This window comes from Uncinocarpus reesii, genomic scaffold (genome assembly GCF_000003515.1).
Source record: "Uncinocarpus reesii 1704 scaffold_4 genomic scaffold, whole genome shotgun sequence".
Taxonomy (NCBI): Eukaryota; Fungi; Ascomycota; class Eurotiomycetes; order Onygenales; family Onygenaceae; genus Uncinocarpus; species Uncinocarpus reesii.
The window spans coordinates 1984285-2002380 of record NW_003052497.1 but is presented as its reverse complement, the minus strand read 5'-3'; the positions used below and the strand labels follow the sequence as shown (position 1 = coordinate 2002380).

The following is an 18096-nucleotide window of genomic DNA, read 5'->3' as shown; positions in this document are numbered from 1 at the left end:
CGGGAATTTGTTTAAATGGCCCCAAGAGGACACAGGGCCAGGAGCTCAGGCATAAGACAGGGTGAGCAGACTGCTATAACCTCTTTCCCTTGGGATTGAGAAATATTCTACAGCTGTTACATGGTGAGCTGAATACTCCTAAATCGAGGATAGCTGTGAGCCCCGATCAGAAACCGCATGGACTATGATGGTCATCTCATTCTTTTGTAGAACATATGCTGCTATGGAAAAAAAACGCCTCATCATACTCAATAAAGCAAAAAAAAAAAAAGATATCAAGAAAAGACCAAATCTATCCTTTTCTCTAAACGTAAAATCGTCAGAGCAAAAAAAAAAAAAAATTACTCGTATTTTACCCTGCCACCAACCCACCCGTTCTAAGCTGCAACTCCGTTCTGCGGGCCGTCCACAACACCGCGAACACCTCCCTTTCCACCAACTTCTCTAGCAGTCACTTGCACAGTCAAATGCTCGTTCACGCTAATCGTCACTTCAACTTTGCCCTTCGCTTTGACGCCCTTGATCGCAAATTCCGCAATCGGCTTCGATATATTCCAGACAATCTCACGGATATCTTCCTCCTCCTCCTCACTGTCTTCATCAGAGTCGACGTCCGAGTCTTCCTCATCCTTGGGCTGAGCGGGTTTCGCCTTGGGCTCGGCCTTGATTACCTTGATCTCACGGGTGCCTTCACAGACGCGCAGAATAACATCACCGCCGTCTTTGGGGACGGCGTACTGTGCAGATCGTCGAGCTGGAAGCGCGGTTTCGGCGCTCAAGAGCGGCTTGAAGATTGCGGTGGATTCGGCACTTTCGTCGGCTGAGACGAGCTGGACGCCAATGGCCTTTTCAAGATGGGGGGCGACAGTGACCATGGGGTGGGTCGATTGTTCGATGTCGTCCTTTTCGAATTCTTCTATCAACGAAGCTTGGATGGCAGCGCCACGAGCGGCAAGGTCCGAGGGGTTGATTGCGGTAGGAGACGTGGATGGTGCGAGGACGGTGGTTGAAGGCGAAAAGAGAGACTGTACGAGACGGGCGATTTTAGGTGTATGTGAAGTTCCGCCGCAAAGAATTACCTAAAATATGTTAGCTGCAGTTTCGTTTCGAATAGTCAATCCGGAAACGAACCTCGTCGATGTCAAGGACATCCAATTCAGCCTTCTTCACTGCTTGCTCGATAAGCTGGGTAAAACTGCCAAACACCTTTCCAGACAGCAATTCGTATCTTGTTCGATTGATGGTTGAGCTGAAATCGATACCGTTCGCCAGGCTTTCGATGCTGAGTGCAGCATTCGATCCAAGACTTAAAGCTTTCTTTGTAACCTCTGCCTCAAGCTTCATTTTCGCCAAACTGCGGTCATCCTCACGTGGGTCTGTCTTGTGCTTCTTGATAAACTCTTTTGCAAAATGATCGATAAGAATTTGATCCAATTGCGCGCCTCCTAGCTCGGGGTCGTGGACGGTTGCCAAAACAGTGTACATCCCTCCTCTTGAACCAATGACGGCAATATCCGATCTAGTACCGCCGAAATCCGCAACTACTACGAGTTTATCCTTGACGGGGGTCTCCGGTCTCGCATCATATGCCAACAAGGCAGCAACTGGCTCATGGATAAATTGAAGAACATCGATACCAGCGTCCTTCGCTGCGGACTTCAAGGCAGAGCGCTGCGCCTCAGAGAAATCCGTAGGCACAGTGATGACTGCAGCGTTGACATCGCTTCCGAGGAAATCTGAGGCGGATTGCTTCAGTCGTCGCAAGTGGCGTGCGGCAATCTCCGATACAGTGATTGTGTTGGGCTCTTCAGCGGCTGTGTCGCAAATTGTGAAAGCGACAGATGAATTGTGGAGCTGAGGGTGCGCGGAAGCGTGGGCTGGAGTCGGATCTATGGATTTGAAACTAAATAATAGCATAACTTAGCATCTATCCACAGCTATTGATTATTGGTGAACACACTCTTTTCCAAGATAATCTCTGAAGTATGCGACCGTGTTTTTTGGATTCCGGACTAGCTGGGCTTTTGCCTGCGTGCCGTGATATTCTTCTCCTTCGACATATGACAAGACGGAAGGGATATGGCGATCTATAAGTAGGAATAATTGCGTTAATTGGACAATGCACTCGAAGCTGGCTCGTCAAAAACACACCTCCTTCTTCATTGGCGATGACTTGAGCTTTTCCTTCCTATAAGGCCACAGATAATTAGAATCGTCTATTTTGGAAACGTTGAAATAGGCAACATATCTGCTCACCTGTGAAATGTGAGCTATAGAGCTGTTCGAGTTCCCAAAGGAGATACCAATAGCGTATTTTTCGGTCGCCTCGGGGGCGACACCGTTGGGTTGGTCGCTCATTTTGAGTAGGCTGCAAAGTGTTTAGAACTGAGTGAGACCAGGCAGCTAAGAGAACGAGCAGTCTTTCGATACAGGTGGAAAAGACTTGCTGGCGTCGTCCCGCTGGTGGATTTGAGAATCGCGAAAATCAAAAAAAGTTGATGCTCGGGTCGACTTGCCGGTGCGTGCTATCGATAAGCTGCTCGGCTAGACTTGCTTACGAATGAGCTCTATCAGAACCGCTTCCACCAAAACGACGCCGACAACCTTGAGAACCTTGTCCATACTCATGCACAATGTGAACATAACTGGCAGTGTATAGCACCTCATTCCAACTGGCTCGTGTGACTTTTGGTCGTGACTATGGGCAAAATAAAACATAAACATTACCCGGAGCTCGTTTTCGAAAAGAAGAACCATGGCCATCGAAAGCTGCCAAAGTGTAATCCAAGCTCTCCCATTGTACTATCTGAAGAGCCGTGATTTATCTCAGCAGTATAGAAACTAACCTTGCCTCTCCCCAGATGCGCGCGTTGAGAAACGCCCAATTCCTCACCTCCCCGCAGCTTCCCCATACGCTGGCTCCACGGTGCCCAAAATCGTTTTTGTTTCAACCAAGACGCCTTTTATGAGTGCTGTGAAACGGGTTCAAAAGCTTCTGCGGGAGGTTGAAAAACGCACCATGGCCAAGGTTAATCTACATGATACAAAGAAATCAGAGAAGGCCAAGTTCACCGAGTTGCAGGAGAGCGTCCAGGCACTCAAAAAAGCGGAAGTGTTCATCAAAGCTACAGGACGTGCAATAAAGAAAGCTATGGATATTGGGAAATGGTTTGACGAGAAAGACGAGTATAGCATCAACGTCAAAACGGGGACTATATTGGTCGTGGATGATATTGTCGAGGATGAAGATTTGAAGAACCGAGAGTTGAGGAAACAAGCAAAAGTGAAACAATCTGAAGACCAAGCGCAGGACTGCGTAATGATGGATGTTGATGCCCTAGCAGCGAAGACCGATGTTGCAACTGCACCGGGGGGACCGAAACAAGAGGCCAAAGAGAGAAATAGCAGGAAGCAGAAGCGTGATGAAACCGATGAGCTACCGGAGTCTCGAACACGTTGGGTCAATGTGGTGGAGATTGCGGTTGCTTTGAAATAAAGTGACTGGAAATCTTCGATCGCGATAGAACGTTATCATCCTACGATGCCGTTTCGTGATTAGAATATCCTGACTCCTGACGAAGCCGGCCCTCTCTCTTCTTAAACTAAAAGTGGTCTTAAGTTGTCAACATCGCGACATTGATCGGAGCGACACACGAATGAAACGAGGCTTATTCCTCTCTTCAGCGGATGCTGTAGCAACCTTCGACTATCGACTTATACGGCTATGGTGAGCAGACTCCTTCCGTGGCTCCCAGCTCCATGCTTCAGCATGTACCGAATGTTACATACCTCTGAGTGAACAGAGACCAAATAGTTCACGTCCCTCACTCTTGAGAGGCCAGCACCCAAGTCGACGATGGCAATTATTTCCCAGCATCTATTGGCCCTCCCGTTCGTTACAGGAAGCCGAGCGTAATGCTCGTAGCCCAGCCTTGTTCCATAGCAGATACTTCATTTGTTTTCGCTACTAGCGCTCAGATGCATGATCTAAGGAAAGTGATTGCTATCAACAACACTTCAAATCATGTAGTGCACAATAATGAGTATGTAATTAGCTGGTCATCTTGCCATTTAGACAACTCGACTCTGGCTGTTGCATTTATGCAGGCCCTATCGGTCTCGGCACCTGCCAAGACCCATCCCCAATCCGGCCTAGTTCCATCGTGTGTCCGCCTAGTTATGGATTCGGCCCGACGACTAACCAGTTAGCTAATACAAGCCTCAACAAAGGAGGCCCCAAACTACTCCGTATTAACATATCTCCGACATTGCTTTTCTCCGCACATCAACACACTCCGCACCACACGGTTCCTCTTGCAAGCGCTCAAGGTGCAAGTAGAGCAATGGCCTACGTCTATCCGGATGGCTCAAGCTACCGCTATGAACATCATCTCGGCTGCGGATCCGAGGCCTTCGTGTACCAGCGCGGCACGCTCGCGCTCAAGGTGCCCAAGATCCTGAACCTCACACTCCTCGACGACGAGAAGGAACGTAGACGCGCTGAATACTACAACGAAGACAATCGTGAGGCACTTGAGCGAGATAAAGAGGTGTACAAGCGGATGTTCTGGCCCGCTCGCGTTTGCAAGATATTTCTTCCTCGATTTCACGGCTTTCCTGCATTTGCTTACATACGGGTGCCAAGGTGTTGGAGGCATCGGATACATGAAGGGCAGATCTATGAAGGCCTGTAGTGTACAAAACAGTTTAGCATATACACATAGATCATATAGCGGAGGTGGAGGAACGCAGCAAAGCAGTTTAGCCGAATAAAGTCGGCGAGTCTACCAGAGACCCCGATGGATTTGTCAAAGAGAGCTTCTGGAAGAATTTGCGGAAAAGCTGAGCCATGTCATGTGAACCATTTTGCAGAAGCTGTCAGCCTGTCATTGTGGTGGCCGTCGTCGAGTGGTAGATTACGTTATGAGAATAACTAGTTAGCTGTGATGTCACAGTGTGTTTACCTTGAAAGAGGCTCCAGCGCTGTCACAGACTACACACTGAGACGGGCTCTTTCAAAATATCAGGGCGCGAATTTATACCATTATGCGATTAAAGCGGGCTGCATATCGCTGTTCGAATCCACTCCGCGATGTCTGGAGTCGATGCCGCTAGATCTTCCACCCCATCCGTCCCGCCGCCTTCCTATAGTGAATCAACGTCCCGACCAACATCTCGCGAGTCCTTGCGTCCAATATCCTCCCAGATATCCAATTTTACAAGTGATGGCCCTAGATCTCGCCCGCCGTCTATTGCGCCCCCCTCCTACTCGAACTTAACACCTAGCGCAGCATTGCACGAACCCGCCCACTCGATATCCTCCCAAATATCGAATCTTACGATTGACAGGACTTTTATTAACCCGGTCACCGGCTCCTCACCCTCTGAGGTATATCCATCCTATCAGCTTTCCCACGAACTCGATGCCGGGTACGGCACTATCGAAGTATCGCGCATCACCCCCTTTACAGAATCCAGTGCAGAAAGGCGAAACAAGCACATCTATTCATTCACCCAATACGTCTTTTCTACTACGGTCGAAATCGTCGGGAAGCGTCGCAGCACACTTCGTGGCACGATTTATCTCCGATTAACCCACTCATTGCTGAAGCAGAGTTGGGAGATATCTCATCACAATCCCACGACTGACAAGACCACAGTATTGTTTCGTACTCGACCAGTGAGAAATTTACACAAGGAGGAGAAGCTGCAGTGGGAAGATGGGAGGAGGGAGCTTGTGGCAGTGGAGTCCCAGTCGAGCCCTGAAAGTCCGGGCTGCAAGCCAGGCCTACATGTGGTGAAAGAGTTGGGTGACCAGATGGTAGATGTGTTGGTGACCGGGTGGTGTGCAAAAATCTGGGTTGGTTGGCAGATGGTGATTGCGGAAACTAGAGAAAAAGAGTTGGACTCTTGTATGTTGCCCCTTTCTTTTATCTCCTACGCTTGGTGGCATATCTAACACATGGCAATCTAGTCCGTCGAAAACTTGCATATGGTGGTAATATATTCTCGGTCCGTGATTTGAATCCCGGATCCAACCTCTGGTCCCAATAAATTGAACCATGGGTGAAACTATATATATAGTACGCTAGCTATCTGCGTTGATAGTATCCGGCGAAATTAGGAATTTATACTGAAATAATGATGATTGCTCCATTTCGGGTGTATATATGAGCTCGACAAGTCACAAAGCTAAACGTTAACCCTTTCTGATAGTATATCAAATACAAACGCCGATTAAATGCAGGCTTACCACGGCATCCCAAGGATACTCTGTAAAAAGATAGGAAAGAGGGAGCATAGAATAGTCCCCATCACAATTTCGGGCCTTTTATCAGCTCACCAACCCCATTTCCCTCAGGACCCTTGAAACTACCTTCTTTTGCTCCGCACCCTCCATACACCTTTCGTCCACTTCCTTCAAACACCTTCCCACGGCGGCTACCACCTTGATCCCTTCCGCACCGCCTGCCGAGCTATCCACCCACACTCTGCCGTTTTTCCCGACTGCAATCTCAAACCCACCCTGCGATTCAAGCTTCTTCCCCAGCTCCTCTAATACGACCACGCCTCCACTCCCCCCCGACGACATCAGTCGCCCTGTCAGCCCAACGGAGACATCAAACACCATCCCGCCAGTTAGAGGGCCCAATCCACCTGGTTCCGCCTTCCCCGTCGCGGGATTCACGCACGTGAGTTCGATTTCGGCGCCAGGCCCCACACCCACGGATAGCACGCGCGCGTAGACGAGTTCCCCGTTTTTTAGCTGCGGCCGCGTCTTGCGCGTGGCACCTTCGAACGCGAGCTGTGCGAGGGAGACATGGGGCGTGTGCGGGGAGAGGGTGCAGTAGAAGTAGTCGGCGCTGGAGCGCTGGACTTGGGCGATTACGAGGTCGTTAGCCTGTGGGATGTAGCGGCGGTGTGGGAAGGGGAGGATTGCTAGCGAATTTCGTTTGTGGTCGGGGAGTAGGAGGCCGGTTTGGGTGCTTGTTATTGGCTTCGGTGATGTGGCTTCCGATAGGATGTGAAGATTGGAGCCCAGCTTGGGAGGGTTGCTGTTGGAGGATTGGAGCGGGTTGGGGACTGTATCGCCCGGGAGTAGAATTGAGGGAAACGACATGGCGCGGTAAAGACTCGCTTCATCGCCCGTGGAATGCACGATTGTTGCCGGCCTCGTCGTCGCGAGAAATCTCGACCTTGTTATCGATAAGCCGGAGTATCACGTGGCGGGCCCTAAAATAGACTCGGGATGACGCTTCGGAACGCAATTATCATTTAATAGTTGCATTATCGTTGCATCGCAAGAATAAATAAGAACACCGCCAATTCCCTCTCCCTGCCCGCCCTTTGTAAATAGTCCCGTTGCGCTTTTGTTCCCCGTTTCTTATGACTCCTCCGGCATAACCTTTGCTCCTTTGTCACTCCTTCAAAATGAACTGCCCGTCGCGCACTGAACATGACCCAATCCACCCTGACTGGAATCAGAACCCTCCATTCTTATCCCCCGACCTCACAGCCCGCGAGGACCTTAATGGCCGCGTGAATACTACGCAAATTCGAGAAGCGTCCTCTCATTTCTCCGCCCTTGGTCTCGCAGTTGGCGGCAATGAAGGGCTTGAAAAGGGTCTTGACGTCCCCCCCGCCCTCAAGGCCACCCGACCTCTTGCAGACGCAAAATTCCGTCGTGGTTACTACGAAGGTTAGCATGGATTGCCCCAATCCCCTATTCCGCGCAAAAGAAATATCAGGCGGCCTCTAACCCCGTTACTTTTATAGAATTTTGCTCTGCAAGGCGCTATAAGCCCTCCATGTTAAAGTCCTGGGTCCGCCAAAGTTGGGTATGGTGGACGCCAGCCATCTCGATGGCCTTGATCTCTGTTTACTACATGGTAGTTATTCTGTCGACTTTTGAAAAACGTACGTTGAGTGTTTTCGTTCAGCTACCGTGCCGGTTCTAAAACTCTCTCTAGGACCAAAACCAACAAAGCGGCCGATGGTAAAGCGAGCAGTCGCTTGCGAAACCGGAAGCGCCAAACCAAATTACAGTGTCAGTCTCCATGTCGGGGCAATCGCGATTATTCTATTTGTTTCCTTCACGGCATGTGCGTTTCCTATGCTCGTGGTCAGATTCCCTCGTTTACGGATTCCGCCGGCTTTTCTCTTCTTTGTGAGACACTTTGGTACCGGCGTTTTGGTTGCAACGGCATTTGTTCACCTCTTGCCAACGGCTTTTCTTTCACTCGGAAACCCCTGCCTCTCGCAATTTTGGACCGAAGATTATCCTGCAATGCCTGGAGCCATTGCTCTTGGTGCTGTTTTCCTTGTGGCCTCGGTAGAGATGATTTTTAGTCCTGCTCGACATATCTGCGGCGGTTCCAGGGAGGTAACCGACTTGATATGCAACCAGGGCTCACGGCCTGCTGGACAGGACAAGCTGGAACTGGATGCGAGTGTTGTGGAAGCCCTTGGGAGCGCGAATCGGTCCAATTCCGTTTCAAATCTTACCGCTCATGATCATATACAAACCGAGCCACGGCCCGATCAATCCAGGAATGGTGCTCGTGATTTACCTAAAAGAAGCCCAACTGGTGATAGGCCCGAAATCGTGACGAGCGACGGTGCAATCCGCCGCAACATCGACGAAATCAGGGCAAGCGAAGATTTTGCCCCTATACATCTGACCCCTGAGCAGAGGGTCCAAAAAGCATTTATGCAATGTGTTCTATTGGAGGTCGGCATTTTATTCCACAGCGTTTTCATTGGCATGGCATTAAGCGTGTCTGTCGGAAACGAGTTTGTCATTTTGCTTGTTGCAATTACTTTCCATCGTATGTACGGCCCCTTCCGGTTCTTCCCGACCGCGACTAACTTTAGAAACTTCAAGAATCATTTGAAGGCTTGGCTCTTGGTGCGAGGATTGCATCCCTGTCATGGACCTCAGACGCACTCCAACCTTGGCTCATGGCACTTGCATACGGTTGCACGTAAGTCGAATACAGCCAGAAACGACAATTATTATGTGGGGTTGAGCTAACGCATTGCTTTGCCAGAACCCCCCTTGGCCAAGCAATCGGTTTGGCCACACATTCCTTGTATGATCCTGACTCTGAGATTGGCCTCATCATGGTCGGCACCATGAATGCAATCTCATCAGGCCTCCTTGTTTACGCTTCTCTTGTGGAGCTCTTGTCGGAAGATTTCCTCAGCGATGAAAGCTGGCGAACGCTGAGAGGCAAACAGCGAGTTTACGCGTGCCTTTTGGTCTTCTTTGGCGCTTTTGGCATGAGTCTGGTTGGAGCATGGGCTTAAATTGCTCATATAAGCAGGGGTTGATGGAGGGACCCTGGGAACGGGTTGCTCCCCCGGTGTATGGGGCTCGGGATGAATTCAACATCTCTCCCAGCGATTGCTCATGCATTCAGGTCACTCCTTTCGACTCGAAGATTGGAATCTCTTCGATGTCGTGTACTTGGGAATTACGAGCAGGGTTATTGGAGATGTGGGTCATTGTTGCAGCTTGGGAGGCCGGCAACAGGGGATGTCTGCACTCGTCTGACGAAAAGCAGAGAACATTCGGGAGTATTGTCGGCAACTATATTTTCTTGTTTTGAGGACCTCGAGTCCTGTTTTTGCTTTTCTTTTGCTTTCAAATTTCCCACCGATACGGATAAACTCCGTCACCCATACACGGGATGCCTCGCTGCGGCTGGACTCGCGGTTCGAGATAGAGCGTTTTATAGAATCAGTTTGTCCATATAGTTATTGGATATATGTGCATATATACCCACATCGAGAGCTCAAGTGGGCTTCACTCTTGCCAAACGCTAATCTAGTATTAATATTATCATCTATTATTATATCGTCAGCTATTATGACTTTGATTACCCGGCACGGTCCCCGTACCAGCTACTGATACTTTCTAACTGAGGGTACAAGCTGTACCTAGTACGTGGTCGGCTGCTGCCCTTTTTAGGAAAGGAACCCCCCAGCCACGACCCCAGGCCCACGGTGCCACGATGGCAGAGTAATAATTCTCTAGTACCGGGAGGAAAAAAAATATCGGATTCAGTGATTCGGATTGACAACTCAGTCGTTTCTTCCTTCGGCGGGTAATGGCCCGTTCACTAGATGATAGACATAGCCCCCGAACATCCTGCCTAATCAAACCTCGGTGAGATCATCGACAGTTGGTGTCATATCATCCCAACTCCCTTCCAGTGTTGGAATCCAAGCTATACCTTGCTACTCTCAAATTTTCGAAAAAAAAAAAAAAAAAGGAATACCAGTGATCAAAGATCTTGGGATCCCGATGCCATGACTGTATTGCAGAGTACTTGAGAGTCCAGTGAGGTACGGCGCACTAGAGGAACCTTGAGGTCGTCGCGGGGACATTGACCTGGATTACCTAACACGACCTGCGCAATACCAGCAGGATATCGCCAGAATCGCTGGTAAATTAAACGGCTTTGATGCAGACCCCGCACTCTCCGCCAAACACAGCAGATTTACCCGTCATCATGGACGATCAAATTCAACGGCTAGTCGATAAAGTATGGAGTAAGTGATACACCCAGGAGGAACTATTTTGCATAAGCCATGATCGAAGATTGCGGGGGTCTCGATGAGGCAGATCTATGCTGCATCTACCCGTTCAGCAGAGGGCACGGCTGATCTTTGCAACACATGGCAGCGAAGTTGCTCTCAACCCCGCCATCCTCACGCTACATGGTCGCCATCAGTGGCATTCCCGGTTCGGGCAAGACTTCTCTGGCGAAAGTCATGACTCAGAAGACAAACGCCCACTATGCAAAGGAGCATCCGGACAAACCGCCAGTCGCTACTTGGATAGCTATGGACGGGTACCACCTTACGCGGGCCCAGCTGGCAGCCATGCCAGATCCCGTGCATGCTATGGCCAGACGCGGTGCAGCTTTCACTTTTGATCCCGTAAAGTTTACCCAGTTAGTTCGGTTGTTGCGCGCGGACATTGGGGCGGAATCAGCGACGATATACGCTCCCAGCTTCGATCACGCGGTGAAGGACCCTGTGGAGAACGATGTTCCCATTCCGGCAACGGCGAGGGTGGTCTTTTTCGAGGGAAACTATCTCAGCTTAAACAAGGAGCCGTGGACGGAGGCCGCAAGGTTGATGGATGAGCTGTGGTTCGTGGAGGTGGACTTTGAGGTAGCGAGGAAGCGGCTGGTGAAGAGACATGTCGAGGCGGGGATTGCAAAGGACGAAGCGGAGGCGGATAAGAAAGCGGTGGAAAGCGATTTGGTGAACGGGAGGGAGATTGTAGAAAACAGGTTGGATGTTGCAGAGGTGATTGTGAGTCGAGAAGATGCGGGATGGTTATAGATCCTGATATGAAACGGCTGCCATGGAAGAGTTCGGCCGGAGATGATATTTCAGTTGTGGCTTGGCAGGCACTATGTTTTAGGCTTTGGTGACAGGGGAAACCTAACGCCCAACCTTGTTTCTCCGTGAAACAGCTTTCTCTCCCACTCAACTCTTCTTCACATCAGCACTCATTCATCATTCATTCATTCTTTCCCCCATTCCAGCCCAAGTCATTCTTTATATCGCGATTCAACCTTCATTCTTCGCTGCCGACTAGTTCGAGCCGATTGAACATATACCTTCCTTTGAAACCGTTTCTCGACATACCTTTTTTTCCAGCTCTACCCGTGATATACTATCCAGAATGTTCCCCATCAAATCCATTTTCATCGTTGCCCTCTTGGCTCTGTTCAATATCGTCGCCGCGGCTACTCCCCCTGGGTGTCTCCTTGCTGCTGTCAAGTAAGCTCGATCCGCTCTTGCACCGCTATCCCGCCCCTGACGAAAGTCGAAAATGCGCTGGAAACCCACGAATACGTTAGCCCCGTACTGATTCTCCATATAGCACTCAGAAGAACCCCGGAGACATGGAAGTGCTATGGGGATCTGCATCGAAAAAAGTTCAAAATGAAATCCTCAAAGTCTGCGACGACTCCGATGTTAAGAAGGCGTTGAATGCCTACTCCAAATCCTGCTCCGAGTCTGGAAACAAAGTTGGTATGTGACGATATTTCCCATTGATGCGCGAATGCGTCTGATTCTCGGGGGTCATCTCTTGACGTTTATGGACATATGTATCGGCTGTGACCTTTTGCTGATCAAGTTCTCTCTACAGCGCTTATTGAGATCCCTTCCACCCTAACCACCATGTCTGCGACCGGATCGCCAACCGGCTCTTCTATCCCAGTTGAAACAACTGCTTCCGGCACTGCCTCTGGCGGTGCACCTACAGAGACTGGAAATGCCGGCTCTTCCCTCAAATCCAAATCTTTCGCTGTGGCAGCGATTGCAGCAATGGTTGGAGCTGCTGCCATGTAAACGAGAACGAGCGAATCATCTCGTGTGTTTCCTGGTCTTGTAGATATGTGGACTGCATGGATACAGTTGAGGAGCCGCTTTTGGGCCATTTACAAGCACATTCTGTATTTCTCCGATAGCATGTTAGCAATAGATCTCCTGGCGTAACCTAGAAATAACCTGTTCTTTGATCTGGAGCATTTGAACGAGTGTCATACACTCAAATCCTAGACTGTCTATAGGAAAGCAGCCGTGTCCGTCTTCGATTTTATAAACATCCGTCTCCATGGCATCTGTGTCTCGTCTTTGGATGCGCTGGCTGGATTCTTGGCACAGGAAACGCGTGCTTACATAACACGAACGTGGTCCTATTAATAATTAGGCGCAACGCGTTTTGTTGCTCGGAACGCGTCTTGCTTTGCCCTTCAATCGAAAAAATCCGCCCGCCTCCTCCTAAGCTTCACCATCCCCTCGCACTCCTTTCTTTAGAACATCTTCCTCATTCATTGCATGCTTAAACTCTTCAATCTCTATCCCTTAAGATAAAGCGTAGCCGGTGTTCTACTTTTGATTCACACGGTTAATCGCAGGACTTGATCTCCAAGAGCAGTTCAAGATGTTTGTCTATAAGAGAGGTGAGTTCAGCATATCAGTACACGAGTTAACAGAAGATTTTTCTCTCTTCTGTTCACTTGCCAACTGTGCTTCAGTCCCTTCTACCTGAATCATAACCGCAGCTAACCGCCACCCTGCTTGCAGACGGACGCAAGGAACGCGTGCAGTTCGATAAGATCACAGCTCGCGTCTCAAGGCTATGCTATGGCCTTGATCCGGAGCATGTCGATGCCGCAGCTATTACCCAAAAGGTAATCTCGGGAGTATACCAGGGAGTAACGACCATCGAGCTGGACAACTTGGTACGTGAATTCTCGAAACTCAATTGCAAATTTTCTCATTCTAACAGCTCTTTGCTTCTAGGCTGCTGAAACTGCTGCATACATGACTGTTACCCACCCAGATTATGCTATTCTTGCTGCTAGAATAGCGGTTTCCAACTTGCACAAACAGACCAAAAAGCAGTTCTCGTCGGTGATTGATGATCTTTACCACTATGTCAACCCCAAAAACAACCGTCCGGCGCCTATGATTTCTCAAAAGACCTATGAGATTGTAATGAAACATTCTGAGGAATTAAACTCAGCTATCGTTTATGACCGCGATTTCAACTACCAATACTTTGGATTCAAAACCCTCGAGAGATCATACCTGCTGCGAATCAATGGCAAGGTTGCCGAACGGCCACAGCATATGATTATGCGTGTTGCAGTCGGAATTCATGGCGATGATATTGAAAAGGCAATTGAGACATATAACTTGATGTCCCAAAAGTATTTCACTCACGCTTCCCCAACTCTTTTCAACGCTGGAACGCCACAGCCACAGATGGCCTCTTGCTTCCTCATTGATATGAAAGAAGACAGCATTGAGGGCATCTACGATACTCTCAAGACATGTGCTCTGATATCCAAAACGGCTGGCGGCATTGGGCTGAATGTTCATCGTATTCGCGCCACTGGTTCCTATATTGCAGGAACTAATGGCTCCTCCAACGGTATTATTCCCATGCTCCGTGTCTTTAACAACACCGCTCGATATGTCGATCAAGGCGGAAATAAACGACCGGGTGCTTTTGCCATTTACATTGAACCTTGGCACTCGGACGTTTTCGAGTTTTTGGATCTCCGTAAGAACCACGGAAAGGAAGAAGTGAGAGCTCGAGATCTCTTCCTCGCACTTTGGACCCCAGATCTATTCATGAAGCGGGTAGAGAAGAATGGTGACTGGACTTTGTTCTGTCCAAATGAAGCCCCAGGGTTGGCCGATGTGTACGGTGATGAGTTTGAAGCTCTTTATGAACAGTAGGTGTTCTCGCTTCGAGATCAAAGTTGCATAGATGCTAACAAGATTGTGTCTGTAGATATGAGAAGGAAGGCCGCGGCAGAAAAACAATCAAGGCTCAAAAACTCTGGTATGCTATCCTCGAAGCTCAAACCGAGACTGGCAACCCTTTCATGCTGTATAAGGATGCCTGCAACCGCAAAAGCAATCAGAAGAACCTTGGGACGATCCGCAGCTCCAATTTATGCACGGAAATCATCGAATATACCGCTCCAGACGAGGTCGCAGTCTGCAACCTTGCATCTCTTGCCTTGCCGACTTACGTTGATCCCGTCCGTGGCGAATATGACTTTGGAAAACTGCATGAAGTCACGCAAGTGCTGATTCGTAATTTGAACAAAATTATCGATGGCAACCATTATCCTGTCCCTGAAGCCCGAAAGAGCAACTTCCGCCACCGTCCGATTGCCGTGGGCGTGCAGGGCCTCGCCGATGCTTTCCTTGCTCTTCGGCTGCCATTTGATTCGCCTGAGGCAAGGCAGTTAAATACTCAAATCTTTGAAACAATTTATCATGCTAGTTTGACTGCCTCTTGCGATTTGGCCAAAATTGATGGACCCTACGAGACCTATGAAGGCTCTCCGGTTTCGCAAGGCATTTTACAGTATGACATGTGGAATGTGACTCCAAGTGACCTTTGGGACTGGGACTCCCTCAAAAAGGAGATTGCAAAACATGGTGTTCGCAACAGTCTGCTCGTTGCTCCCATGCCTACTGCCAGTACAAGCCAGATTCTTGGATTTAACGAATGTTTCGAGCCTTATACATCAAACATCTACTCACGACGAGTTCTTGCGGGTGAATTCCAAGTCGTCAACCCATGGCTTCTGAAAGACCTCGTTGATCTCGGCCTCTGGTCTGACAACATGAAGAACCGCATCATTGCCGAAGGTGGATCTATACAAAACATCCCCAACATCCCCGCCGACATCAAAGCCCTTTACAAAACAGTCTGGGAAATCTCCCAACGGACCATTGTCCAAATGGCCGCGGATCGCGGCGCATTCATCGATCAATCTCAGTCGCTGAACATCCATCTCAAAGAACCCACCATGGGCAAAATCACCAGCATGCACTTTGCGGGCTGGAAACTCGGTCTCAAGACCGGCATGTACTACCTTCGTACCATGGCCGCTTCCGCGCCAATCCAATTCACCGTCGACCAGGAACAGCTCAAAGTCGCCGACACAAACGTCGCGCGGACAAATGGCATCGCTAAAAAGCGAGGCGGTGTTTCCAGCAGCTATTCTAGCGCTTACTCCGCTGTGCCACGGCCGATGTACGACCAGAAACAACCCAGCGGGCCTGTGGCGGAGGCGCCGCGGCCAGCGAGTCCAAAGGGTGTCCCCGCATTTGAAAGGAGCCAAGTGACGGCTCCTCCAGATGAGGAGTTGGGTAAGAAAAAAACGGCGGCGTTGGCTGAGGAGAAAAACCAAGAGGCAGAAGGAGCGCCTGCTACTGGTGAACAGGGAGCGAGTGAGCAGGATATTTATTCTCAAAAGGTGCTGCAGTGTAAGTGGAATCCTTTGACTTGATAAGCTTGGTTGATCGTAATCTCTGACAATGGGTCTTTTTTTGCAGGCAGCATTGAGAACAAGGAAGCATGCATGATGTGCAGTGGTTAGGGCTCACGATTCAACGATGCTATGACGATCCGAGCGCCCCCTTTTTTCTCCCCCTCATTTTCCTTTTGGAAGAGTTCTTTGTTTTTGTTATTTATTGTATTTTACTTTGTTTCGATGTTTTTTGATACGTAGATTAATGAGCCGTAATGGGATAATCAACGGAGCACTGAGGTTGCTTGATTAACGATTTTGGGGTCGCTCAAGTCATCATGGGGTCGGGATTGCGGATCCAGATTCGTAAATTTAATATCGACAAGGCGGAGGTTGGTTAAATGAAGGAATGAGGGCCGGCTGACGAGGTTCCTGCCACAGCGGATCACAGTTTGGATATCATATTGTTTTCCCCACCGACTGAAGGATTGGAATCGAGCCTGCAAAGCAGACAAGGATTCTCCGCGCTGAGCAAGGTCGATGAATATTTTGATCGGTTTCAAGTCCACGGAGCAACGAGGTAGATGTCAAGAGGCAGGCAAGAAGGGCACTTTTTACTTTGGTCCAAACTTTTGAAATCAGAATGCATATAGCGCAAACCTTCTATAAACAAATCCCCTAAAATATCCAAAGTGAAAGGTCAGTGCCCGTGAGGGCAAGCGAAGGGAAGAAGTGAAAAGAAACCGCCCCCCAAAAGGAAACCAAAATTGAGCCTATTCCCAAAACTCCTCTTTCTCCTTTACCCCCTGGTCCGAGTCCACAAGGAACCCAAGACCCCTGTCTGAAACGATATGGGGACAAGGGCACCAAGAGGAAGCCAAGGATCTTAGCCGTCAATCGTGAACCCATTTTCCAATGGCCTCATGGGGTGAGGTAGATGTGTGCGCATGGGACAAACAGTGGAAAAGATTCCCGTTATGTACATACATATCCAATACCCTGGATAGACTGTTCCCCTTTTGTAGTGCATGACAAGAGTCAAAACCACAAGAATGACAAGCACAGCGTCAAGTGTAACACAGAGATTCTGCCTGAGGATCTCAATCAAACCGTAACCCAGGAATAGTTGGAAGAATAAGGGGGAATAGAAAAGTAAACGGGTAGCAAAACCCCAAGAAATGAAATTCCAGACGCCAAGTTGCAGGTCTAAATCTAGAGGACAAGGCCGGAGGGGTCGTCAAAGGACCATTTAACGCCTCCCAAGCGACCTGCAGCTTCCGGTGCACTATAGAATGGGTCAGAACTCCGCAGTTATACGGCCAACGTGTAAAAGAAGAAGCTTACAATTGATAGAATAGATGGCGTGTCATATCAATTGAACCGCCAACCTAAATGAGTAAATTAGTAGCTGCTGCCGATCAAGTGTCGGTCCAATGATCACTTACGCATCCCATGCACTTGTCCTTAACGACAGCCTTGGCTTTGACGCCGCCGTACTCAATGGTGATGGATTTGCCGCAGAAGGGGCTGTTGTTGTTTCCGTCGCCCATGAGATCAACGGAAATGGCGACAGCGTCCTCGCCGTGCGTGTCAACGTTCGATCCGCAGGCACCGACACCACCATCGTAGAAGGTCATATCACCAGAGAAGCCTTTGCTGCCAGAAGGCGGCGCACTTGGCGGGGGGTTCATTTCCGGCTTCTTCTTTGGGGGTGATGGTGGTGGTGGTGGTGGTGGCGGCGGCGGTGGAGGAGGGGCGGCAGCAGAAGTGGTAGTTGGAGCTGGAGGTGGTGGTGGAGGAGGCGGGGGGGCTTGAGAGGTTGTGGTTGGGGCGGGCGGTGGTGGTGGTGGTGGGAGGGACGGCTTCTCGATGAGGGTAGTGGTCGGGGCTGGCGGCGGTGGTGGAGGTGGTGGAGGTGGTGGAGGTGGAGCGGCCGCGGAGGTAGTAGTGACAACCGTGGAGGTAGGAGTGATTGCTGGCGGAGGGATCGTCTTGGGGCCTCCAGGCACTCCGGTGACGGTCAATGTCACCTCGACGGTCTCAATCACGATATCGGTGACAGTTTCCCAGACAATGGCTCGCTTCTGGAGCGGAGCAGCGACGGCGAGCGAGGCATAGAGACCAGCCGCAGCGGTGAGGGCTTTGAGGAATTGTGGAGCCATTGCGTTTGATCAATTGAGTGTAGAGTGCGCAAAGACAAGCAGGATCGTCGGAGAGAGGTTTGGTGGACGGCTAGAGAACTCGCTCTAGACTAAAGTGCCACAAGGACTGACAAAGACAGACG

General features: G+C 49.8%; 9 protein-coding genes across 9 annotated transcripts; 6 read left to right on the top strand and 3 right to left on the bottom strand.

The window, feature by feature from the left end:
• Window positions 1-475: 475 nt before the first annotated feature.
• On the bottom strand, window positions 476-2358 carry UREG_06810 (uncharacterized protein; the record flags this gene model as incomplete). The annotated part of the gene is made up of 6 exons (XM_002583797.1): window positions 476-480; window positions 569-1079; window positions 1132-1903; window positions 1961-2087; window positions 2152-2188; window positions 2257-2358. The coding sequence occupies 6 exons, from the start codon at window positions 2356-2358 to the stop codon at window positions 476-478; spliced, it is 1554 nt and encodes a 517-aa protein (XP_002583843.1).
• Window positions 2359-3019: 661 nt separating this feature from the next.
• Window positions 3020-4694, top strand: UREG_06809 (uncharacterized protein; the record flags this gene model as incomplete). The annotated part of the gene is made up of 3 exons (XM_002583796.1): window positions 3020-3460; window positions 4031-4043; window positions 4108-4694. 3 exons carry the CDS (start codon window positions 3020-3022, stop codon window positions 4692-4694), a joined length of 1041 nt encoding a protein of 346 aa, XP_002583842.1.
• Window positions 4695-5092: 398 nt separating this feature from the next.
• Window positions 5093-6054, top strand: UREG_06808 (uncharacterized protein; the record flags this gene model as incomplete). Its single annotated transcript, XM_002583795.1, has 2 exons — window positions 5093-5912; window positions 5975-6054. The coding sequence occupies 2 exons, from the start codon at window positions 5093-5095 to the stop codon at window positions 6052-6054; spliced, it is 900 nt and encodes a 299-aa protein (XP_002583841.1).
• A 195-nt stretch (window positions 6055-6249) lies between these two features.
• UREG_06807 (uncharacterized protein) lies at window positions 6250-7120 on the bottom strand (the record flags this gene model as incomplete). Its single annotated transcript, XM_002583794.1, has 2 exons — window positions 6250-6273; window positions 6344-7120. 2 exons carry the CDS (start codon window positions 7118-7120, stop codon window positions 6250-6252), a joined length of 801 nt encoding a protein of 266 aa, XP_002583840.1.
• Window positions 7121-7431: 311 nt separating this feature from the next.
• UREG_06806 (uncharacterized protein) lies at window positions 7432-9309 on the top strand (the record flags this gene model as incomplete). Its single annotated transcript, XM_002583793.1, has 5 exons — window positions 7432-7699; window positions 7894-7917; window positions 7971-8828; window positions 8885-8984; window positions 9051-9309. The coding sequence occupies 5 exons, from the start codon at window positions 7432-7434 to the stop codon at window positions 9307-9309; spliced, it is 1509 nt and encodes a 502-aa protein (XP_002583839.1).
• A 1208-nt stretch (window positions 9310-10517) lies between these two features.
• Window positions 10518-11358, top strand: UREG_06805 (uncharacterized protein; the record flags this gene model as incomplete). Its single annotated transcript, XM_002583792.1, has 2 exons — window positions 10518-10557; window positions 10691-11358. The coding sequence occupies 2 exons, from the start codon at window positions 10518-10520 to the stop codon at window positions 11356-11358; spliced, it is 708 nt and encodes a 235-aa protein (XP_002583838.1).
• Window positions 11359-11927: 569 nt separating this feature from the next.
• UREG_06804 (uncharacterized protein) lies at window positions 11928-12378 on the top strand (the record flags this gene model as incomplete). Its single annotated transcript, XM_002583791.1, has 2 exons — window positions 11928-12057; window positions 12176-12378. The coding sequence occupies 2 exons, from the start codon at window positions 11928-11930 to the stop codon at window positions 12376-12378; spliced, it is 333 nt and encodes a 110-aa protein (XP_002583837.1).
• A 595-nt stretch (window positions 12379-12973) lies between these two features.
• Window positions 12974-15941, top strand: UREG_06803 (ribonucleoside-diphosphate reductase large chain 1; the record flags this gene model as incomplete). Its single annotated transcript, XM_002583790.1, has 5 exons — window positions 12974-12992; window positions 13117-13274; window positions 13336-14276; window positions 14336-15828; window positions 15898-15941. The coding sequence occupies 5 exons, from the start codon at window positions 12974-12976 to the stop codon at window positions 15939-15941; spliced, it is 2655 nt and encodes an 884-aa protein (XP_002583836.1).
• A 1083-nt stretch (window positions 15942-17024) lies between these two features.
• UREG_06802 (uncharacterized protein) lies at window positions 17025-17974 on the bottom strand (the record flags this gene model as incomplete). The annotated part of the gene is made up of 3 exons (XM_002583789.1): window positions 17025-17097; window positions 17157-17200; window positions 17258-17974. The coding sequence occupies 3 exons, from the start codon at window positions 17972-17974 to the stop codon at window positions 17025-17027; spliced, it is 834 nt and encodes a 277-aa protein (XP_002583835.1).
• Window positions 17975-18096: the final 122 nt, after the last annotated feature.